Raw genomic sequence first — 26018 nt, forward strand, 5'->3', positions numbered from 1 at the left:
CATGGTTTCCAAAGGGTAGCACGCAGTTGCTTCTCTCCATTTAAAGCTTTGGCAATTGGTAAAAAACCAGTAATCATGTTTGTGTGACATAAAGCCAAGCTTTAAGGCCTTAAGTAAGTACCCTCTCCTGGCTCACAAAGCGCTTTTCTTACAGCAATCCGGAGTGGTAATTATCACTCAAAACAAACAATAATCCAAATAGACATGAAAAAAAAATGAATACCTAGTCATGCATGCAGAGACAAAATCAATCGCATCTTGAGAAAACTTTTCAGGAAGACGCGGTACAGGTTTGTCAGCACGTCCAATAGCAAAGATGGCTGCCATCTGATTCATCTCAGCCCTACAGAGAATGAGAATTTTTTAAAATGATATTACGTGGACAAGTATTTTAACGAAAAAAAAACTTGTATCGTATTACAGGATGGAAGAGTTCATTGTGAGAAAGAGATGCTTAAAATTGATCTAAATACCAGGACATATGAATTAACTGTAGACAAAGTGGAAACTACATCAAGTCAACACTCTTTAAAAAATCTTGAATTGAGCTTTTATATAGTGCAATATCCACTAAACGTGCTCAAAGCACTTTACAAGAGGTCCCTGGTCAACAGCAACATTTAGCATGTAGGACGGGACATGACCCCTGTTAGGCGATATTACAATTTTTCAAAGACAACGCTGTTAACGGCCAGGTACTCATTTTACACCTGAGTACAGTGAGAGAATGTGAGAAAAGAGCCTTTTCCAAGGACTCAACTATGTGCCGAGCGCGAGGCTCGAACCCATGACCTTCCGATCCGAAAGCGAGTGCCATACCACTAGACCACATAGCCGTACTCTTAAAGTCAACACTTCTTGTTGTTCTCAAATTTTCTGGTTTTTATCTTAGTGTGTTCCAAGAATAATGGATGAAGTCAACCTTGTCTAAAGTCATTCAATCTTTCTGGTCTGGCAGTGTTGGCTTTATCAGGATTTCAATGTATTGATTAAATTTGACATGGCTTCTGAATCAGAGACTTGGGATCATTTCGACAATAAAGTAAATTTATAAAAAATTAAGATGATAGATAATGGACTGTTATGTTATATCAAATGAAACATGATTTTAATGGGACAATTACCAGGCGCTTTTGGATACATACATCAATAAAGTAATCATTTCTTTCCTTCAAATATCAGACAGGACATAGACTTGAGAGGTTGCAGCGCTGGTAAATTCATCCATTCATTCATTCATTCATTCATTCATTTACTTATTTGATACATTTATTAATTTATCCATTCATTCATATATTTATTTATTTATTTATTTATTTATATTAATAATAATAATAATAATATTAGTAATAATAATAATAATAATAATAATAATAATAAATAATAATAATAATAATAATAATAATAATAATAAATAATAATAATAATAATAATAATAATAAAAACATTTTTCTTATTGCAACTAGAGTGCCTGTGCATCTATTAGTAGGCCTGCCTTATATGAATCATTTCTCATGATATCGATTATCATTAATTAACATTAATTCAATTAATTTGGATAATTAAATGACTCACCATGGAGGTTTCCTTGTGGCCATTTCAAACACGGTGCAACCGATAGACCTAATGAATGAAACAATACAACACATCACCAGGTGCTATTTATAAAGAGTATCCAAATACTAGTATATTATATATATATATATATATATATATATATATATATATATATATATATATATATATATATATATATATATATATATATATATATATATATTGTAAGTAAATCATGAAGGAATTTGATCTATCACCTCAATCCAGTTTTATGCTAATACAAGCCAGATGATGAAATGAAAAGTTAGATTTTAAATGATCAGAATATGAAATTTTAGTTTGCTGCCCCGTAAGGAACCGAATCATTTCTATACAATCCGACAAATAAACATATTTCTCCTATAAATTAATTTCCAGCGCTTTACCTGCCCTGTCATAATACAGGTTTAATGTGAGGAGTCAAAAATCAATTCAATATAATATTCAAATCCTTAGTATGATTAACGTTACTCTCCACAAAGGTGGAAAACAAAAAATATATCAACTTGAAATTATTTAACATAGAATTCTAAAATAATTAGCAGTGAAAAAGGCAAAAATAACAACAAAAAAGTGCAACTTGAAAAAAAATGTCTAAGTTCGTTTTTTGTTTAAAAAAAAAATTTCAATTGTTGGTTTTACTTAATATTGGTATATGGATAGACTTCTATTGTTTTCATTACATTTAATAATTGTGAAGAAAAAACTGTCTGCAAAAGTTACATTCATGCTATTGGAGATTATGTAGTTACATGCTATTGCATAATGCATTGAAAGGATAAGTCCTATATACAGCCTTAAATAAAATAGGATAAAGAATAAATAGGATAAAACGAACCAGATATCTGACTTCTTTCCATGACCGGTTTCGTTGACGACTTCTGGTGCCATCCAAAATGGAGTCCCTTTCATTGATTTGAGTATCTCTGTCTGCGAGAGGTTGAGGTTGATACACAGACGCTTGGCACAACCAAAGTCAATCAACTTGATGACGCCTGTCGGCATCAGCATCACATTGGCTCCCTTCAAATCTCTGACAGATGAATATAAAAGATACTTGGGTAAATAATCGATGAAATGAATATTTTGAAAGATTTCAGAGTTGATAAAATATATAGATGGATGGATGAATGGATGGATAGATGGATGGATGGATGGATGGATGGATGGATGGATGGATGGATGAATGGATCAGTTGAGCGGGTGGCTGGTTAGATTCGGTATTGAATAGAAGGGTTGGTGAATGGATAAATGGGTGAATGAATGGATGAAATATGGGAAACACCTTGGTGATGAAGGTTATAGATTTTAATGACAAAAATAACAACAACAACAACGAAAAAAACAAAACAACAATAACTACTACAATAATAATAATTTTGATAATAATAATAATAATAATAATAATAATAATAATAATAATAATAATAATAATAATAATAATAATAATAATAATAATAATAATAATAATAATAATAATAATAATAATAATAATAATAATTAATAAATAAAAATAAACTGTACTTCAATAAAAAATATAAAAAAAACCCAAAAAGCGCCACACATTACCTATGGATGACGTCATTATCGTGTAGATACTCCACCCCTTCTAGGATTTGCTTGGTGTAAAGTCTGAAGACGGATTCCTCTAGAGCACCAAACCTGGCCAAGATGCTGGCCAGAGATCCTCCAGGGATGAATTGCATAAAGATGCTGACAATGTTGTCTTCCAGACTGGTGCCCAGGTAGCTGGTCATAGAGAAGCAAGAATTAGCGTCATTTTTTAAAAAAATGTCCCCCAAAAACATCCACTTCCAAAATGATACCAGGCTGCTAGAAGCTGTGGACTGTAAAAAGTAATAGACAAAAATGAATATAACAGCTCAAAAAAGAACAAAATACAAAAACACGGAACGTTTCATTACTACATTACTAAATTCCAAATAGACGACAGTCCTCTTGAGGACCTCTATCTCTGTCGTCTATCTGGAATTTAGTAATGTATTAATTTATGTCTTTTGTTGTTGGCTGATGAAGGGTTTTGAGCCCGAAACGTTCAGTGTTTGGTATTTTGTTCTTTTTAAAAGCTGATATATTCATTTTTGTTTACCACTTCCACAATGGAGATCTGAGCTACATATTAAACTCTTCCTTCAACTAACTGTCATCTATCAGTTTAGAAAGGGGTCTGACAAAATGGTGTCTATTGGGCATCTACAATTACAATCAATGCAATTATTTGCTCAAATCCACCAGTAAAGCTTACAGTGTACCTTCTTTTTTAATTCTATTTTGTTTGTTGTATTTTCTAAATTTTATTATTATTTTTTAAAGCTTGTACAGTACACTATTTCTATGATAAAATATTGTATGCCAAAAATTATGATTAAAAAAATCCAAAATAAAACCAAAATTCTCTTTTATTAAGACTCTTATACAATATTTATAGACTTACTCCACAATATTGATAGACTCAAATTAGATATTGGTAGGCTCTAATATAATACTGATAGACTCTAATATGATATTGATAGATTTGATAATATTTGATAGACTCTGATATAATACTGATAGACTCTAATATAATTTTGATAGACTTTAATATGATATTGATAGATTTGATAATATTGATAGACTAATTTAAAATTGATAGACATCAATATAATATTGAAAGACTCTAATACAATATTGATAGACGTACTCCACAATATTGGTAGACTCTAATATAATATTGATAGTCTCTAATATAATATTGATAGACTCTGATATAATATTGATAGACTTACTCCACAATATTGATAGACTTTAATATAATATTGATAGACATACTCCACAATATTGATAGACTCTAATATAATATTGATAGTCTTTGATATGATATTGATGGACTCTAATATAATATTGATAGACTTACTCCACAATATTGATATGGTTGAGCGTCTTCAGCAACTCAACTTCCTCTTGAATCTTCTCATATTCATGATGTGCCTTAGCCTGGTCCATTGTGGTCAGTTCTATCTGTTTGACCGCTATCAACTCGCCTTCACTGGTCAAACCACACCAAACCTGGATTGAATTTCACGGTTTCATCAATTTGACTCTTCAGGCCGTTTATATCAATATTATATTTATATTTACATTTATATTTTTAAAATGCATTTCCTGTGTTTTCACTACGCTCAAATAGCGTTCAAACGTTTTTAAAATGATCATCTTCTTAGCTGGCCAAATGAAACTAAATCTCCATTTCATACAGCACAAGTCGCCTGTTAAGCAAAATTTTTATACACGCACTCTTATAGTAATTATCACTGCATATTAACAGACACTCAATCACATCTGGGTTAATTGAAGTCATGTGACCAAAGTACCTAATCCAAGATTATGACATCAGAAATTGGCAACAAAGGCATATAACTAAGATGTTTATTTTCTAATCATTTACTTGGCAGAATGTGCATTCTGAGGATAACTCTTGAATGTTTGTATATTAAAACATTCCGGTCTGTTTGAACACATTTGTGAAGCAACAGTAGTGTGGACGTGAGTGGTTGTCCCTCCCTCGATGAGTGTCAGTATGTCAAATAAGATGTAGAAAAGTGAGTGGAGCAGGCACTTATGTTGGTAACAACAAGAGATGAAGTGAGTAGGAAAGTGCCAGAAAACAATAGAAAATTAAAAATTTTCGCGGCGATGATGGGGAGTTTGAACCCGCAACCTTACTGGTACGACAACTCTGCCTGCCGGTGAGAGCGTGACTCTATCGTATGAGCTATCCACGACCCCCATCACTGCCACGAAAAATGTTTAGTCTCTATTGTCTTCTGGCACTCTCCTACTCACTTCATCTCTTGTTGTTACAAACAAGATGTAAGAATTTTGCTGTACTGGCAACAATCAATTCCTTTTGTCTTGATTAGGTCATCATTTTCTTACTTAATGGCCAAGTGGTTAAACTACTTCACTGAATCTTTTGGGTTCAGATCCTTATGGCGACAAAATATGTCTTTTATCATAACAGTTTTAATCATCACAAAGATAGTTTTAAAATTAGATTTGTGCGGCTATGTGGTCTAGTGGTATGACACTCATTTTCGGATCAGATGGTCCCGAGTTTGAGCCTTGCGCGGCGCATAGTTGAGTCCTTGGAGAAGGCTCTTTACTCACATTCTCTCACCCTACTCAGGTGTAAAATGAGTACCTAGCCGTTAACAGCGTTGTCTCTGTCCAAAAAAATTGTAACATCGCCTAACAGGCGCCATGTCCCGTCCTAAATGTTAAATGTTGCTGTTGGCCAGGGACCCCTTGTAAAGCGCTTTGAGCACATTTAGTGGATATTGCTCTATATAAAAGCTCCAAAAAAAATTCTATGACGCTCAAATCACAAACACGTGATAAGCGAATAAAATAACTAATAACATCCATTTTTTAAAAAGAGCTAATTAGCACAGTATAAGGAAAACAAATCAAAAATTTTCAGCAGAAAATGTATCAATGGTTAAGAGAATTGGAGATGAGAAAATTTAAAATAATAATAATAATAATAATAATAATAAATAATAATAATAATAATAATAATAATAATAATAATAATAATAATAATAAAATAATAATAATAATAATAATAATAATGACAATACTTTATTCATTCAAAGGAAATTATTATAAAGAATCTTACAGTGCCAAAAGCTCCCTTTCCAAGGATGTTTCCTTTCTTCCACTGAATCGTGTCATCAACAGACTTGCCACTGTCTAGGGATATTTCACTTCCACATAAACTATCCCGACGCTCTGTTAGACGTATGTACATATTCTGGGAAAGAGAGAGAGAGAAAAACTGTATGTATTTAAAAAAACAAACGTACATACATATTCTGAGAGAGAGAGAGAGAGAGAGAGAGAGAGAGAAGGAGAGAGGAGAGAGAGAGAGAGAGAGAGAGAGAGAGAGAGAGAGAGAAACTGTATATATTAAAAAAAAACGTACATACATATTCTGGGAAAAGAGAGAGAGAGAGAGAAACTGTATATATTAAAAAAAAACAAAAAAAAAAAAAACAAAACAATGTCTAATATAATATACGGTTTTGAGACGATGGGTCACATTTTATACCTGAATCTCTTCTGCGTCTTTAGCATGATCCAGATCCACATTGAGACTCTCCAGCAACTTTTCATCTAGATCTCCTATCTGCTGGTCTCTGCTGGCCTGAATGAAACATGCAGAAAAATAATCAATGAACAAACAATAGCTGCTTGCTGCATGGATATGGTGACCTTCACCTTCACTGTTTCCAAATAAAACCAAAATGTAGACACTGGGTGAAGTGAAGGGAAGAAGGCACAGAGTTTATGACTCGTCACCATCAGGCAACTTACCTCACTCAATCCTAGAGATTTTTGCTACTTTTCAAATTTGGAAAAAATGTATTAAAACTGAGCATGTACATAGATAGTTTTATTCAACTACCATTAACATGTAAAAACTATAAAACATCAGCTTTGATGCTACGCCTATAATTTCTCTTATAAAAATGTAACAAATAGGCAGGGAGTAAAAGTAACTCGGGTAAACTACTGATATAGTCGGTGATAGGATTGAGTGAGTTAAGCATGTTACATGTCCAAAAATTAAGTCCCATCCTAATAAAATCATAAAAGTAACTCTCAGATAATGAGAAACCGTCTCTGAATTTGACATTTGTCAAGAAAGACTGCTACCAAAATAGCAAAATAACACTAGACAAGTTATGATCATGTGACAGTGTGTAAAATGGTTTGTCCAGTTTGAGATTATTTCAAATGTTCTAAACCGACGACGTATCACCTTTTATTTTCAATTTTGGACTGAAAACTTCAAATATCAATAAATGATTAAAGGTTTTAAACCTGAGACCTTTAAGGGTTGATATTTTTTGTCAAGTCGGGGGTAAGAACTTTCGAAGGCGATTGCAACAGTGATTGAAAATCATGCATTGGGTTAAAAAAGCATTGAATGATTTTATTTTGCTACAAGAGTTAACTGGATAGCACATCTGCCTTGGAGGAAAGAATTCCTCTGAAGTTTGAGTCTCAATCAACAATAATTTGAAATAATCTTTGTGGTATTTTACTCCCAATGTTTACTGTGTGGGAGTGGAATTTAACTAAGTTTTTCTGGCTCAAAACATGCTATCTCAGTAGTCAAGAAAACAATAATATAATATTTAAGTCATCACGTTCCAACTGATCTGTCCTCATATAAAATGTAACGATAATTAGACCTAAGTACAATAAAATTACATTCTAAAATAAACATTCACACAATAGTCACAATATTAAACTTTAGTTGCAATTTTTAAAATAACACAACAGTAAAAAAAAACAAAACAACAACCAAAAAAAACAACAAAAAAAAAAACAACAACAACAACAAAATACAATGTATATTTACATGTCTATCCCCTGAGTGTACAGACAAACTCCTGACATCATGTGACACGACCAGCTGATTGGTTGAAGGCACCTTTTTCATTCCACCAGGAGCTGCAGCAATGGCTGGGTTGTCACCACCAACAACACCTCGAACTTCATCTTCTTTCAACTCATGGAATTTTCCTTTAAACTTGGCAACAGCTGCAGCACCAGTAGATGAAGGCCTGACCAAGGCAGCAGACGCAGGCAGACTGGTTCCCCCTGGATGTTTTACTCCAGTATGGCCGATGTCTCCTTTGTTTGTCTTGACGACCTTGGCTGACCCGCCAAAACCCTGGTCTCGATGAGAGGGATTGCTGTAATGAGAGCCGGCATGAAGCTCCATATGGCGAAGACTACTCATCACACGTGCCAGCTGTTTGGATTCTTCCTCGGAAATTTCCAGAGCTTTCTGTTTGGTGAATAAAGGGGGGGAAAAAACGAACACTCCAATTTAAGTAGTTAATTTTGAATGTCTTTGTGATGCTGAATGCACGATGTAATAATTTAAATTTATTCTGAGACGTTCATGTTAAACTTCATGACACACAAAACAATTTATATGAGAGACGTTCTGTCTTTAATTATTTTTTAAAAGTAGTAAACAAAACTGACTATAACAGCATAAAAAAAGAACAAAATACCAAACACGGAAAGTTTTGGGATCAAAACCCTTCTTCAGCCAACAAAAAACAAACAAACATTGAAAACACAATAAAAATTAAATTTTAAAAACCCTGATCAACGACAGAGAACTGTTCAGCACATCCTTTTTGTATAAAAATCTTGGGATGTAAACAATAAAAAAACATTTGCTAAGTAACTAAGGAATGTCATGTTCAGCGGAAAATCACACAACGCATAAAAATATGGTGCATAAATTTTTTTTTTAATTCACGCGTAGAATAGAAATTGTGTGAAATGAATCTGTTGAAACAGATCCAATAGGGCGGTGAAAATAATAATCCAGAAGTACGAAGAATGGACAATGATCCTTTTGAAATGGAGTGATCATGGATTTGTCAGACGTGTGTTCTTTCACAGATGATTTAAGTGATATAATGTACAAAGAGCTGTCCATCTAATGACAGAATGGTTTATCCATTCAGCATAAGTGAAACAATACGCTGTATTGTCCATTATTACAGACAGTAAGATTCAGTTGTTATGACATAAATGGAAATGAGAAAGAAAAAGGTTTATTGTTTGGTCCAATAGTTGTATGGATAGATCAATGGATAGATGCACCAATGGTCATTCCTACTGGGATTTTAATCTTGAGAATACAATTCTCTACAGGTAAACTGTAGATTTAATTTTTTTTACACAAGCAAGTATGATGATGATGATGATGGTGGTGGTGGTGGTGGTGGTGGTGGTGATGAGTGGTGGTGTGGTGGTGGTGGTGGTGTGAGTGGTGGTGGTGGTGGATGTGGTGGTGGGGGGTGATGTGATGATGATGAGGTGTGGTGTGTGGTGATGTGATGATGATGTGAGGGTGGTGTGGTGGTGAGTGATGATGATGATGATGATGATGATGATGATGATGATGATAATGATGATAATGTTATACTTACTAAATCAATTCCATGACCATATTGACCTTTTGTTCTTCCTTCTCGCATAGACGTTGACCTCTTCAAAGTAACGTTGGAATTTGACCTTGGAGTATTTTGCAAGTTCAAAGATGCCCTATTGGACAATGGAGGTTTGCCAGATAATGACGGATTGGCAGAGACTGCGGAGCTTTTTACCAGTTTCTGAACAATGGAGCTATCAGCGCTGGCATTTTTCCCAGCACTACTCAGTTTTTTATTCAGATCATCGAGTTCTTTTGTGATGTCCTCGGGTGAAGGTGGAAGTGGAGAGGCGTTGATTGATCTTCCTGTCGTGTCTGAGGATCGTGCATGGAAAGGTGAATCTTTTGTTGATGAAGATAATTTCTTTAAAACATTTCTGTCTTGTTCAGTAAGAGTGTTGCTGGCAGAAAGATTAAAGGATTTGAAGTCAGAAGCTTTAAGAGTCGAAGTTGTTGATGAAATTGTAGAGGACAAAATTTCTTCGATTGCCTCCTCAATGCCTTCCTCTTCTTGATTAGGTATTCTTTCATAGGATTTCGTTTCTGAAAATTTTCTTTCTTTTACTTGTTTTTTATTACCCTGTTCTTGAAAACTTTGAGATTTTTTAATGGTTTTACCCGATGAAGTGTATGTGTATTCATAATTAAAAGAATCGTTTGTAGAATGCTGGTTTTTGAAGGAATCTTTATTCTTTATTCTTGATGCGTGGTTCCCTTCCTTTCGTCCACTCAACCTTTCTTCCCTTTCCCTTGGAGTGTCTTCCAACAACTCTGAGAGGCGATCGTCCTTGATGGATTTATCAAATTTTGATATGGCACTGATTGTTTTGGATACGTACGATGCTTCAGGTATTGGTGTAAGCTTGTTCAAATAGATGTCCCTCTCTATAGATTCACTGTTTTCAGAGTGAGATATGAAAGGTTCTTTAGAAAATGACTCTTTATTTGAAATGTCAAACTCATAGAATTTATCTGCCTGTTGATTTTTCATCAAATAAGAACTCTCTTGTGTGACATCTAAATTCATTGGGGGGAATCCATCATTGGGTAAAACTGGGAGTTCAATATTTAATTGTGATTCCTGTCGTCTTTTCATTTCTAAAAACCTGGGAGAGTTTAGAGTTATCCTCTCTTTAAACACTTCAAGGCATTCTTTATCTTTTTCTGATGGTTGGTATTTCTCTTCAGACTGGTTTAAATCTTTTACGTTATCGATGTCCACAATTTTGTTGGGCATTTGCTCAAATTCACGCGTAAGACGAATATCATCTGCCTCATCGTTAATAATTTCTTTGTAAAGAATCTGCTCACTAGAATCCATTGCAGAAATATCTTTTGCTGGATGAAGACTGGATGAATCCATACAGCTGGTAGAAAATTGCCAACCGATACCTGAAATAATTGCTTTGTCGGGATTGTCTAATTCGAGATCAGTATCTTTGTCTTCGGGCTCTTGTGATTCTTTTTTCTTGGATGATTTCTTGCTGCTTTTAGGTCGACTTTCTTTTTGGCTATCTTTAGATTTTGCTCCACGTTTTTTACTAATGCCCTGTTTGGAATTTCCAGACTGAGGTCGTTTACTGGATGCCGGAGCTTTCTTAGTTGATTTAGTAGAAGTTGGAACTGGTTTGGTTGGTTTCTTTAACTTAACAATAGCATCTTTGGTTGTCTGCTGTAAGGTATGGGATGTGTTTTGAGTCGCAAATTCTTCATAGGGGTTTACAATTAGAGGGGTGGATGTGATAACAGTTTTGTGTGTAGTAGAAGATGAAGAATTGTCAAGATGAACATCTGAATTCGATTTTAATTTGATTTTCACCAGAGGCTCAGTGCTCCTCGGTGTAAGGATTACAGTAGGGTCAATCGCCTTTGCTTGTTTTGGTTGTTCTGAGGATTTATCTGGTTTTTCTGATTTTCTGGCAGTGGCTGGAGATTGTTTGGTGGAAATGGGAGTTGATGAAGTCACTTGTCTCTGTTTGGTAGATGGCATTTGAGCTTTGCTAGTGGTTCCAGTTTTTGCTGCAACAGCTGTTGTTGATGATGTCGAAAGTGATGACGATGCTGCTTTCACATTAGAGGTTGGTGGTGACGTGACTGATTTTACATTTTTCCTCACAGAAGATGTATTTGACTCTGGAGATGAAACTGTGAGATTTTTAGAATAATTTGACTGACTTATGTTTTTCGCACACACGGGTTGCTCACTTGAAGTCCTTAGAACAGAAACAGACTGAGATGTGCTGGGAGTTTTGTTGGATTGGTGTGAAGATGTATCTTTGGGTATGGAGTTTAGAGATTTCCTTTGCAATGCAATTTGTGCATCATTTTTCCTCAAAGACTGTTCAATTTTGGCTGCTACTTTGCTGATTGGTTTATCTTTGGTGGAGACGGATTCTGGATTTTCTTCCAAGGCTTTTACTTCGGATTCATGCATTGCTTCATTTTTTTGTCGCTTAGCTGATGCCAATTTTTCCCTTTCTTTCATCCTCTCCTTGGAAGCACTTCCTTTTCTGATTGAGTCTTCTGATACAACAAACATATTATTTACTGGCACGGACCCAGCATCTGGGTCTGTCTCTTGAAGTGGGGTTGGAGTGGGTGTACTCGCTGATAGTGTAACTGATGGAGATCTTACAGCCAGTAACTTTGCTGCAAGTTTATCCCCTATTGCTTGAGAAGGATTTGAGACAGATTTTCTTAGAGGCGTTTTTGTGGAAGACGTGGATGGTTTTCTAATAGAGGCACCACTGCTGGAATTAGAAACTGAGTTTTTGACAGGCTGCTTTTGCTTTCCTTCTACAAAATCACGTGGAGTGTTTTTGCTTGATGAAGATTTCTGCTGCTTTGAGTCATTGTCATTAGCAGAAGTGTGGGGCTGCCTTATTTGATTTGGATGCACCTGAACTTTATCTGTACAGCTTTTCGTAACTTGAGCATTTCTTGCATTATCCTCTGAGATACTTGAATTTGCTGAGGATTTCTTTGGTCCCTCAGCAGACATTACTGGAGTAAATAGACAGTCATTATTATTATTATATTCATTTACATTTTTGCTCTCCTCTTTGTTCAGACTATCCCAATTGTCCAACTCCTGATTGCTTACAACTTTGGCTTTTCCACTGAAAGGTGCGATTGGACGTTTGACTGGCGGTGCTTTTTTATCATGAGTTGGAGTAGCGTTATTTACATTAGAAACGTCTGTTTTACTAGATAGAGACTCTGGTATTAATTTGTCTTTCTCAGCATTTGGCAAGGATAGTTTTCTCTCTGATTTTGATGCTATATCAAGACCTTCAGTTGAATCTTTGGTTTTGGAGGTAGGGGTTTGCGATGTGTTTGATTTCAATGGCTGTTTGCTATTTGGAGAATAGGAACGATTAGGGGAGAGGGATTCGATGCTTTGACTTTTGTGAATCGTGGATATGAGACGAGGGCTAAGAGAAGAAGAGCCAACTAAATCAGCATTGGAAGCTTTGCGTTGACTGTTTGATCGCGTCAAACCTCTGTCTTTTTGAAAGCGAGGAGAAAAGTTACCTTTGTTGAAATCAGAACTTAGTGATAAGTCTATAGAACCTGAGTTCTCGGAGTGTCGTCTTCGGCGAGATTGAGGATCTCGTATCAATGGCTTGGAATTAAACTCATAATTCACCATTGGGAGTTGTTCATTACTACCAACCAAATCCTCAGATATTTTGTTATTTCTCTTTCCACTGTTTGACCCCCTGTGTTCCATAAGAGTGGTTAGAGATGGATCGTGTCTTAACGTTTTGGATGGTGAGGGATATGGAGGAACTAAAGAGGAATCACGAGGTGATGATGAAAGACTGCTGGCACTAGAGGCAGGGTCACTTCCTGAGGATGTGAATTCTTTAGGTCGGCTTTCTTCAAGGACAAAATCTTCCTTAAGTAAAGACCTGCATCGTAATAGGTCCTTAGGTGAATTGTAAGCCTGAGTGAATTGGTCTTCTTGGCCAGGACTTGTCTGCAACAGATGGAAATCGATAAGATAGGAACTCTTGGGGGGTAAATCAACAGCAAGAGAATTAGGCAAAATAATAAACTTTGCTTGACAATACCAGTCTGAATCTTATTTAAAGATTGAATTGAAATGGCCAAAGATGCATCGTTCACATAATATTAACTAAAAGATTTCATCACTATCATCACCATCATCATCATCATCAACAACATCATCCTCATCATCATCTTCATCATCATAATCATCAACACAATAAAAAACAAACATCATCCTCATCATCATCATCAACAATAAAGATCCTCCTCCTAATCATCACCATCATCATCAACAACACAACATCATCCTCATCATTATCATCATCACCACAACCACCACCACCATCATCATTAAAAAGACCAATAATCACTATAACATCCTTACTTCCTGTTCCTTGCCACCATCACCTCCATCTCTATTCATGAAGGAAAAGCTTTGTTGTGTAATGAAAGCTGGGGAAGAGGGGTGGCTACTTCCGGTCGTTTGACCTTGAGATGGTTTGGACTTTCGTTGACCTTGAAGACAAAGAGAACATTTCAATCATGTCGTTAAGATCTTTTCACATCTTGTAAAATTCTTTGGTTTCATTTTAGTTAATTCATTTGTTGTATGTATGTTGTATTTTCATGGTTGAAATCCTACACTTTGAGAAATTTCATTTTGTAAATTGATATCACATTTCCATTCATAATTCTCATAAATTGTCTATCATTATTCTTTTTTAAAGAGAGAAAAAATTGTTTTGATAATTACATCAATTGTATATTCAAAATGAAAAAAATGAAAAAGCCCAATCTTTAAAAAAACAAAACAATTGATAACAATACCATAACATGAAACTTAATTGAACAATTTGAGTCATTGGTCCGACTTTGAATTATAACATGAAAGTTATATTTATTTTTTAAAAAGTAGATACAATCTAAAAAACAAAACAAAACAAACTTCTGCCATTGGGTAGAAACTGTTCACAAGAAGCAGCAATATCAGCCATATTTGGAGTGACCCCATCGCTTCCAGTTCGTAAATGACGAAAACTCCTCCGATCAGGTGCTGGGGATGGAATGCTGGGAAACGATCAAAAAGAAAAACCTCAATGAAAATGAAAAAGTAATTTAAAAACAACTCTGGATTAAAACAGCAAATATAACAATTCATAACACAGAGATGATTTACAACGAAAAAAAAAAATATCATCTCCCAAAACTATAACTATACATTTGACTGTTTCCCTCGCCACCAAGGACCCTCTCAAGGGAAAGGACATAACTAAGTATTCTCATTCCAAGACAAATACAGAGGACAAGTTGGAAAATAGATTTAAGGGTATAGCAGACATTAGTGAGTGACCTTCTGCCCACTATGAGAGGTCCAGTATGCAGCCATTGTTAACTTATAGCCTGACACTGATCAAAATGCCAGTCTTTTGCCACAAAAGAAAACAAATCGTGAGTTGTATTCAATAGTTCAACCAATGGGATCACTTGTTTCCATGAGCACTACTAACGACAACTCACTAGGCGGTGCAAAAACCAAATAATGATGTCAAAATGCCAGTCTTTTTGGGTTTCAGTGTCAGGCTATAACAGTAGCCCACCCAGAAGGCAAATGGTAAAAATACAATAATACAAACCTTATGGAAGACTTCAGGTCTTCTAGAATCAGAACTTCACTGTCTGATGACGGGGCCGTGGACAGGCGGGATTGCCTTCCGATTCCTAAGAATAAAATCAAGATTTGATTTAAGCAAAGAATGATAGGCTGCAACATGAAGCCTGTCGAGGCAAAAATACTAACAATAGGGTTAGAGTGAAAAGACTTCAATGAATGACATTAAAATAGTTTGGGTCGTTAACTGCAGCCTTTCTCACTTCACCCCTTTATAAATGAGTCCGAAAATATTGTGATATCACCTCACAGGCAGGCATCATGTTTCGTCTTACATGTTAAATGTTGCTGTTGGCTAGGGACCTCTTGGAGCACATATAGTGGATATTGCGATATATAAATGCTCACATTTTTGGGATTAAAAAAAAATAGGCTCACTAGCAAATCCCTATCATGTTTTTAAAAACTCAAGAGTATATTTATTAGACATGAAAGCCAAAGGAATCTTTAGGAGAGTGGCCAATTACGTAATCGTTAAAATCTTCTGTTTCACTTACCAAGCTTGATGTCAGATATTGACCGTCCTCTGGACAGTAACTGCAGCCTGGTGTCCTCCAAGGACCACCGACACTCCTCACCGCCCCTCCCCAGGGTAGGTACAGGACTATTTAGGTCTAGGGGACTCGTCAAGGATGCTTGCTGCCCCTGAGATCGATCAGGACTTGAACTGCGACCTATCTGAGGAAGGATTTTGGTACGAGTGGTTCCTAGCATACGAGTTGTCTCTCTGAGAAAAGTGGGAAGAAAACATTCACATTAAATGACCTTTGGGCTGTGATATTGAAATAGTCAGATTGTTTTTACAAGCAAACAAGAATTCACTGCATAAAGTAAAAACTATAAAATAAAACAACACTTTGAGGAGAATTCATGATGACAAATACAAAGTTTCAGTCATAATATATCAATTTTGGAAACAAAATAAAACAAAAAAAGAGTCTAAATGTATATTTAAATCTAAAATAATTATAAAATAAAATTATGAGCACCCATTTACTTGTGTCTCCAGCAGATAAAATTCATCCACGACTTTATATAATGGCCATGGACCAGAATTTTTTTTTACAATGAGAGACAAAATGACATGTTGTTTTCCCGATATCATTACATCTTTGGCATGCCTCCTGCCAGGTAAAAAATAAAATGTTATGTTGCATAAAGGCCAAAATCAAAATCTGGAAATAAAGCAAAGTTTTTATGCATTCATTATTTGGAGTTTGTGATGCGTTTTTGTACATGTACAAATGTATATGTGCTGAGCATAGCAAGTAATAGAATAGAGTTCTTGGCCAGTGTGAATTGGTCAGAAAGAAAGAAGTGATATTAAACTGAAATGCACATTAGCCAAAAAATGAAATAACTGACTTGTTGCATCGAATCTGGCTTCGAGTATTTAGTGCGCCTATGTGGTCTAGTAGTATGACACTTGTTTCTGACAGGAAGATCCTGGGTTCGAGCCTCGCTCAGCGCATAGTTGAGTCCTTGGAAAAGGCTCTTTACTCACATTCTCTCAATGTACTCAGGTGTAAAATGAGTACCTGGCAGTTAACAGCGTTGTCTCTGTCCGAAAAAAAATGTAATATCGCCAAACAGGCGTCATGTCTCGTACTACACGTTAAGTGTTGCTGTTGGCCAGGGACCCCTTGTAAAGCACTTCAAGCACGTTTAGTAGATATTGCGCTATATAAAAGCTTCTTTTAAAAAAAGCTCTTTAGTAAGATGTATAAAGAAATAATGAAAAACCCCAAACCTTTGTAAGACAGGATGGGCGGCTTTCAAAGCCTCAACATCTTCCAATATTTTCTTCTCCCGTTGCTTGCATTTCTCCACATTAGTTAATCCTTTGGTTTCTGTTTTTAATAAAAACGTTGAAAAGAAATGATGATGATAATTATTGGCAGACAGTAGACAGCTGTTTTGAACATAAATGCAATTGACTGGAGGAAGGGACATCATTTTAAAATATTCAAAGAGAGATTTTCCAAAGGGCAGGCTGGTGATATGGCGGTTCAGACAGCTTCTTAGGGATGGACATTTTGTCAATTTAAATCTTTATCATTGCTTATGAAGAGTATTTATTGGCCATGTCCAATGAGTGTATTTCTATTGCATAATGCTTTAGAATAGACAAGTAGTCTGTTCAAAATGAACGTATGATAAAGGACAGTTAACTATTTTCAAGAATAAAAACTATTTGAGTTTTATTTTTTTTAATTATTTGTATATTGTTTAATGTTTGTTTTGCTTAATTTTTTGTTTTTGTTTTGTTTATTGGTAACATTTTGTCTAGTTTTGTAATCACTTATCTATTGTCATGGATATTTCAAATTCATTCATTTAATATTTCGATTGTAAGTTAAAAAAACTAAAAAAAAAAAACAAAACAAACGGCATGCATCCATCACAATAAAATATTATTTGACATACTTACTTACTTACTTATCCGTACCAATTGACATAAATCATTTGATTTTTCATATTTCACAGATATTGTCAAAGAATACAATTGCTTCGAGTCTATTGAAATACTTACTGTTAGCTGTTGTTCCATTAGGAAGACTGCTTGATTTTAAATTCTGGAGTAAAAGAAAACGTACAAATTTTTAATCAAATTAAGAATAATGAATTATTTTTTTAAAACAATGAGGTACATTTTTGGAATTACTAATTGACTAGAAAAATTATCTTCCAACCAAATTTATTGTTTGTAAGAATTCTTTATATAGAAAAAGGGAAAACGATTTTTTAAAGGAATTTTCTCTTTGAGAATTTAAAACAAAAAAAGTGAATATTATTATTATTATTATTATTATTATTATTATTATTATTATTTTTATTATCATTATTATTATTGACTTACGTCAAAAATTACTTCTGGTCTTTTCTTTACAGGAGCAGTCTTCTTTTTTTTCCCAAGATTCCCAGTATCCGCAGTTGATTTGTTATCATTGACGTTGTCGTTGATGTCAGTGTCTGCTTCTTTGTCACTCTTGGAAGTTGTGGCATCCATCCAGGCCTCTTTCAGCATCACTTTCATCCTGCGTGTCTTCGCCAAGTCAAAGGCCGTTCGTCCCATCTCATCCACCAAGCAAACGTCTGCTCCGTGATTCAATAACGTCACAGCCGTTTTCTGGTGGTCATTGTGAGCCTGAAAGGGTTAATCAAAGGCGATACATTCATCACAATAATATAATTGAATATTTATAAAAATCATTTTTTTTTTTAAATAGAACATTTATATAGCGCAATATCCACTAAACGTGCTCAAAGCGTTTTACAAAGGGTCCCTGTCCAACAGCAACATGTAACATGTAGAACGAGACATGATTCCTCTTAGGCGATATTACATTTTTTTTCTGACAAAGACAACACTGTTGATTCCAGGTACTCACTTTGCACCAGAGTACAGTGAGAGAATATGAGTAAAGAGTCTTTTCCAAGGACTCAACTATGCACCAAGCAAGGCTCAAACCCAGGACCTTCCGATCCAAAAGCTAGTGTCATATCACTAGACCAAATAGCCATTTAAGTGGTGTGTTAATTACGTGTAAGTTCAAAATTCAAATGAAACACCGTGGTCACATTTTATCTTAATTTTTCATTTTTCTAATTTCACCTTCATGTTTTTTTGTTTTTTTTCCCTATGTAATTCTAAATTTTGACACATTCACTCCAAAACTTTAAAAAACTTTTATTTGAATTGTTGACTGCATTGATTAATATTTCTATAAAACTGGAAGACAAAGGTTTGTTTTTTCCCCTGACAAAAAAGATCACAGACTGCCCAAAAATAGGATTTAATAGGATTTACGACAAAGACATCCACATCATCAATGAAATAATGGATTCCAGAGTAGATGCTTCTCATAATAATGAGGTGGTAGGCATATCAGTTTTCGCTGTTAAAATTTTTTTTAAAAATGTTTTCTTTGTGCGGCTATGCTTCCGGATTGGAAGGTCCTGGGTTCAAGTCTCGCACTAGGCGCATAGTTGAGTCCTTGGAAAAGGCTCTTTGCTAACATTCTCTCACCGTACTCAGGTGTAAAATGAGTACCTGGCCATTAACAGCGTTGTCTTTGTCTGAAAAATTGTAATATCGCCTAACAGGTGTCATGTCCCGCCCTACATGTTAAATGTTGCTGTCGACCAGGGACCCCTTGTAAAGCGCTTTGAGCACATTTAGTGGATATTGCTCTATATAAAGCTCTTTTTTTTTGTCTTGGCATACCGTCATGTGAAGAGGGGTTAGACCACCGAGCCCCTTAACATTGACCTCTGACCCCCCGTCTATCAAGGCTACCACATTTTGGGTGATGCCATGCTGAGATGCCAGATGGATGGGTGTAAACAGGCGCTTGTCCCGTAACTCTGGAAAACAAATTACAGGGGATTACAGGGGATAGAGTCATTGACCGTAACTCTGGAAAACAAATTACAGGGGATTACAGGGGATAGAGTCATTGACCGTAACTCTGGAAAACAAATTACAGGGGATTACAGGGGATAGAGTCATTGACCGTAACTCTGGAAAACAAATTACAGGGGATTACGGGGGATAGAGTCATTGACCGTAACTCTGGAAAACAAATTACAGGGGATTACAGGGGATAGAGTCATTGACCGTAACTCTGGAAAACAAATTACAGGGGATTACAGGGGATAGAGTCATTGACCGTAACTCTGGAAAACAAATTACAGGGGATTACAGGGGATAGAGTCATTGACCGTAACTCTGGAAAACAAATTACAGGGGATTACAGGGGATAGAGTCATTGACCGTAACTCTGGAAAACAAATTACAGGGGATTACAGGGGATAGAGTCATTGACCGTAACTCTGGAAAACAAATTACAGGGGATTACAGGGGATAGAGTCATTGACCGTAACTCTGGAAAACAAATTACAGGGGATTACAGGGGATAGAGTCATTGACCGTAACTCTGGAAAACAAATTACAGGGGATTACAGGGGATAGAGTCATTGACCGTAACTCTGGAAAACAAATTACAGGGGATTACAGGGGATAGAGTCATTGACCGTAACTCTGGAAAACAAATTACAGGGGATTACAGGGGATAGAGTCATTGACCGTAACTCTGGAAAACAAATTACAGGGGATTACAGGGGATAGAGTCATTGACCGTAACTCTGGAAAACAAATTACAGGGGATAGAATCATTGAATAATGAAATAACCCCTATTTGTTACAATTTGAGTGTGTTCATGACCAAACATAGGATATTTGGAAATGGCGGCTTATTCAACAGACAATTTGAGTGCGTTCATGACCAAACATAGGATATTGGTACTACCGCAAACCCGGGGACCCAAATAATTTTGGGGGTTTGGGAGGGGGGAAACTTTAAAAAAAAAAAAAAAGTTTCCCCCCTCCCAAACCCTCAAAATTATTATTTTTTAAAGTTTCCCCCCTCCCAAACGCCCAAAATTTTTTTTTTTTAAAGTTTCCCCCCTCCCAAACCCCAAAATTATTTGGGTCCCCGAGTTTGCGGTAGTACATAGGATATTTGGAAATGGCGGCTTATTCAACAGACTTGAAATCTATACTAGAAGTTAAAACAATAATTTCCCTTCTTACTTCTTAGTGGTGCCATAATTTATTACTGGCAAGAGTATAATACACATCAACAGTCATAATGTCACTTACCTCCTAATGACGCATGGTAACTTAGTAACTGGCTCTAAACTATGGGAACAATGGCGGATGCCCGTATGAAATATTTCTCAGACGAGCATAAAAGTGTATCCAGAGGAAAAAAAACAACTTATAAATCTGATCATGTTTTGACTTTTACACATTCTGATCACAAGACATATGAAAAGTTCTAGTCAGCATGAAGAATAAAAAGTACCGATTTCTTTGTTTAGAACCACGATGGCCGCTGTTGCTGGGCAATGTGACATAAGACTATTGAATCCAATTCCGTGTCTAAAAATAGCACATTAGACATTAGCATCAAAATAAAAGAAGGAGGAAATTTCATTTGGGAGTTTATCTATAATTATTTCTCTACTGAAATCAAATTTAGTTGCTCTGATTATGAATGTATGCAAACTCTCCGCTTCCTTCCCACATTCTGAGGTTGACATTTTAACATAAAACTGTTCAATTTTAACACGTCTATCTATATATCAAATAACACAGACAAGTCTCACCAGGATCGAGACCCCCGCCAACCAAGGTGTTGACAAGCCTTTCGGCCATGCCTGCTTTAGATTGAGACGTGTAATGCAGACTGGATCTCCCATCATTGTCTGTGACGTGAATGTTGCTGTAGGAAAACGTAAATAACAATGTGAAATTGAATGTAAGCTGCAATTTAATATACAAAAATAGATAAAATGGACGTTTCGAGTTTCCCCTTTATCAACAAAACAGGATGAATGAAACACTACAAAAGAATGAGATAATGCGGTAGTGGGAGGAATAAACAAAAACATTGATGGGCATGACAACATATGTACGGAAACATAGAAAATGATAAAATCAAAATCATCTAGAATTTTTATTTATTTATTAAAATGGGAAAAATGAAATTATGATATCAAAATAATTATTGGTGAACTAAAAACTTGAAGCCAAAGAAGAAATATAGAGAATACAGTCTTTGTTTTTTGTCTAAGCTTTATTTGGTTGTTTTTCGGTTCATTAATAAATAAACTCTTTTTGTTTTCCTCTTGCCATTATTTTTTCATGTCCCTCATTCTCTCAAAATGTAACAGTATGGATAACTTGAAGCAGAAAGTGAAATAAATAAACACAATAAATAAAACATTTTTTTTTTACAACGAAAAAACCTAAGTGGTATAACAAGGAACAAAGGACATTAATAGCAGTCACGAGGAGAAAAACAAAATGTTCTTAAGGACAACATGCTTACGCTCCATATTTGATGAGCTCCTCCGCCACCTCCACTGGACTGTAGTGACGATTGAGTTGGGCAGACAATCGCTCAAAAAGCTGGATGTCTTTGGACACTAGCATCAGGGGCGTTAACCCATCGGAATTCTGACAGTTAATGAACTTGGAACCTCCATTGGCCTGAGGGGAAAATTCATCACCGAATTAATATTGAATAATCTAAAAATTGAAACTCAAAATCAAAAAGACTTTGCAACAAAATGACATAAAAGTGTTCCAAGCCAAGTTAGATTTTTACAACAAAATTTAATTAAACCAATTCATAAGGATAAAGTCATTTACCAAGATTGACAATGCCATGCCTTGGACAAAGATGGCTAATGATATTTATTGTATCTTTGATTCCTGACCTAAAGTAAAGAAAGTTTTTGCCAATTTTTAATCTTATGAAAAAGATTTTTTTTTAAATGAATTTATACAAGAAACCGCGAAAATATGAAATAAGTATGGTGTCAATTCGTTCTTTATATTTTGGCATGTTAAAAATTAGTTAAGTTGGCACCACAGATGGGAACGTAATAAAACAAGAAAAGAAAAAAAAAAAAAAAACAACGAGCAGCATCTATTTATAGATCAATACCAATAGTTTAGAAACAATGGCCAAGTTTCCCTGCCAAGCGGCTTGCAAAAGCAAACGTGACGTCACTTCCTGCTCGGTCTCCACCCAATCCAAAAGGAGAGTCTTTACTGGAGAAAATCCGAGTTCTACAGCTGACTGGGCTTCGTAATTACACAGAGTCGGGTCCGCTCCAAGGTTAAGCAACAACTCAACAGCCTGTGGAAGTCACAAGGTAGCACCAAAAAAAAAAAAAAGATTATGTCAAGGTTTTCAAAACTTGTACTTATGTGATAAGGTTAAAACAAACAATAAATAAATCGGAAATAATATAAATTCATGTACGGGACGTTGTATTGACAGCGAGTCAATAGTTTGCAGTTTTGAATTCCATCCAGAGTAAACATCTTAATGACAAAAATCAATGAAAAATTGCAGCATATCAAGGTAACAAATCGAGCTATTTGATAGTACTTTGCTGTTTGTTGGAACGGTACCTATTTTGTTTTCTTTATACTTTTCGTAGAATACAATCAACTTTCACTCAACGAGTATCCTCAGCCTTGTAGCTTTGAGCATTTTAAACTAAATTTTATTTTGGAGCCGATATTTGCTTTGATTAGAAATCTAATCTTTTTTACAAGGAATTACTGTAACTAGGCTAAGAATATTCAAAATTTTAAACATTCGCAGAGATGGAGTGTTCCTCGAGGCAAAATGATCGTAGTAGTAGTAGAGAGATTTGATATGGAAAAAGCAATATTAAATCGTTCAAAACGAGGCGCTCTCAAATAAAAGAGGCATATCTTCTCCCAAGGAAAAACGAGGCTATCAAAGACATGACAAACGCTACCTTAGAATGTCCCCGCTTGGCTGCCCACATCAATGCTGTGTTTCCAGTTTTCTTGTCCCGGCAGTCGATGTCCAAATTGGCATGATCCCGCTGTGACAGGATTTGCTCCAACTTGGCTGTATTGCCATTCTGTGGAAAGCGTTCCATTAATCATTTATATTGAAATCTTGGTGTTAATTGAAATACGTATGACCGATGGGTAATACTTTTTTAAAAATTGAGCTTTTATCCACTAAGCGTACTCAAAGCGCTTTACAAGGGAGCCGGAGCAGGAAGAGGAGGAGGAGTGATGCTGATGATGATGATGATGATGATGATGATGATGATGATGATGATGATGATGATGATGATGATGATGGTGGTGGTGAAGATGAAGATAACAAGGAGCAATTTTCACAGAGAAAAAAAAAGGTCCTTTACCTTGGCAGCGTTAAAGAAGACAGTCTCGACATCTCCTGCTCTCCCCAGAATCGTCGTGGCAATGTCATAGTATTTGGCTGATCCCAGCCTTCCGCCTCCGGGTTTCGTCCTCTGACCTCCCTGTGAACCCGACCCCATATTCCCGGTGGAGGCAGACGACAAGTTATTGCTGGCAGCATTGTGGCTAGGGTTACGATTGGAACCGTCAGCCCTGCCCGAGGAGGATCCGGCAGACCTCTGTCGAGTCATGGAGCCTGTAGCTAAATCATTCTTCATATTGATATTGGCGGTAGAAATGGTGTTTGCTTTTATGGGTCATCCTCCCTCGTGGGGGATTTTCACTCATTCGATGAACACGTGTAGGTCTAACTAGGAATCCTGTAATGAATTACAGTCCCCTGGAATTGAAAGGAGAAGAAAAAAATTAACAAAAAATACGAGAAAAATAAGAATCAATAAAAGAAAGAATTTAACAATTTTTCTGGAAATTTCCTTTATTCTCGTCTTTTTACATATTTTGGTATTATCATCATCAGTATCATTGTTGATCAAGTTCGATTTGAAGTCATTATTGAATGTTGGGTTCCTCAAGGGTCTGTCTTTAGGCCTGTTCTTTTTGTTCTCTCCGTCAATCCTGATCAATATCATGATCTTACCACCAATAGGATGACGACGTGTAATTATTCTGCATGCCGCATCAAACACATTATTTATAAATTAAGAAATAACTGAAGGATGTACACAGAGAATAACAGAATGGCTGAGGGTGAATTTGAGACGGAGATAGGGCCACTTTAATTGAAAAAATACGCACCGACAATTTGGACTTCACTCCTGGAGCCTTTAAGATCAATGACCACAGTGGCAAGCTTCAAGAAAAATATCAAAACTTTTCTATTTCGAAAACAACTTTAGGATGGCATTTGATGAATTTGAACCATGTAACCAAATATTATCAAGGATTTTGGCGGTTACTATGTAAAGCGCCCCGAGGACTCGGCAAAGAGCGCTGACCAAATAAGCTATTAGTAGGCGGTTCATTTCTGAAGATGTTTCCGCAGAGTGGATACTTCCATTAAACTGTAATATTATGTCATGTTTTTGTAATGATAATAATAATAATATCATTAACAACAACAACAACAGCAACAACAATAATAATAATAATAATAATAATAATAATAATAATAATAATAATAATAATAATAATAATAAATAATAATAATAATAATATGATATCATTAAAAAAACAATAAGAACAACAACAACAACACAACAACAACAACAACATAATAATAATAATAATAATAATAATAATAATAATAATAATAATAATAATAATAATAATAATGATATCATTAACAAAACAATAACAACAACAACAACAACAACATATATAATAATAATAATAATAATAATAATAATAATAATAATAATAATAATAATAATAATATAAAAATAATAATAATAATAATAATAATAATAATAATAATAATAATAATAATGATATCATTAACAAAAACAATAACAACAACAACAAACAATAATAATAATAATAATAATAATATAATATATAATAATAATAATAATAATAATAATAATAATAATAATAATAATAATAATAATAATAATAATAAAATAATAATAATAATAATAATAATAAAATAATAATAATAATAATAATAATAATAATAATAATAATAATAAATAATAAAATAATAATAATAATAATAATAAATAATAATAATAAAATAATAATAATAAAATAATAATAATAAAAATAATAATAATAATAATAATAATAATAATAATAATAATAAAATAATAATAATAATAATAAAAAACAACACAACAACAACACAAAGAGAAAACAATGACGTGTGCTATAACTTCAAATCGAGGCCAAATGTTGCATGATGACGTCAGCTCACAAAACACAAC

General features: G+C 34.9%; 1 protein-coding gene across 3 annotated transcripts in view; it reads right to left on the reverse strand.

Moving 5' to 3' along the window:
• The window catches only part of LOC144978100 (uncharacterized), a 66967-nt gene that overhangs the window by 5350 nt on the left and 35599 nt on the right, over window positions 1-26018 (reverse strand). For all 3 annotated transcript variants that reach the window (XM_078923713.1, XM_078923715.1, XM_078923714.1), the window contains 22 exons: window positions 24078-24475; window positions 23658-23786; window positions 22829-23023; window positions 22208-22368; window positions 21483-21598; window positions 19537-19676; window positions 18169-18456; window positions 17842-17884; window positions 17059-17158; window positions 15806-16035; window positions 15274-15358; window positions 14586-14707; window positions 14025-14155; window positions 9624-13607; window positions 8027-8458; window positions 6707-6802; window positions 6275-6409; window positions 4511-4662; window positions 3166-3345; window positions 2435-2629; window positions 1576-1623; window positions 224-343 (listed from right to left, as the gene is read on the reverse strand). In XM_078923713.1, the coding sequence (XP_078779839.1) occupies window positions 224-343; window positions 1576-1623; window positions 2435-2629; window positions 3166-3345; window positions 4511-4662; window positions 6275-6409; window positions 6707-6802; window positions 8027-8458; window positions 9624-13607; window positions 14025-14155; window positions 14586-14707; window positions 15274-15358; window positions 15806-16035; window positions 17059-17158; window positions 17842-17884; window positions 18169-18456; window positions 19537-19676; window positions 21483-21598; window positions 22208-22368; window positions 22829-23023; window positions 23658-23786; window positions 24078-24353 (7358 nt within the window). In that variant the 5' untranslated portion in view covers window positions 24354-24475. The remainder of the gene's footprint in view (window positions 1-223; window positions 344-1575; window positions 1624-2434; window positions 2630-3165; window positions 3346-4510; window positions 4663-6274; window positions 6410-6706; window positions 6803-8026; window positions 8459-9623; window positions 13608-14024; window positions 14156-14585; window positions 14708-15273; window positions 15359-15805; window positions 16036-17058; window positions 17159-17841; window positions 17885-18168; window positions 18457-19536; window positions 19677-21482; window positions 21599-22207; window positions 22369-22828; window positions 23024-23657; window positions 23787-24077; window positions 24476-26018) is intronic.

The sequence above is a fragment of the Berghia stephanieae genome, chromosome 8, assembly GCF_034508935.2.
Source record: "Berghia stephanieae isolate SIO BIC M18660-M18661 chromosome 8, UCSD_Bste_1.3, whole genome shotgun sequence".
NCBI classification, from domain to species: domain Eukaryota; kingdom Metazoa; phylum Mollusca; class Gastropoda; order Nudibranchia; family Aeolidiidae; genus Berghia; species Berghia stephanieae.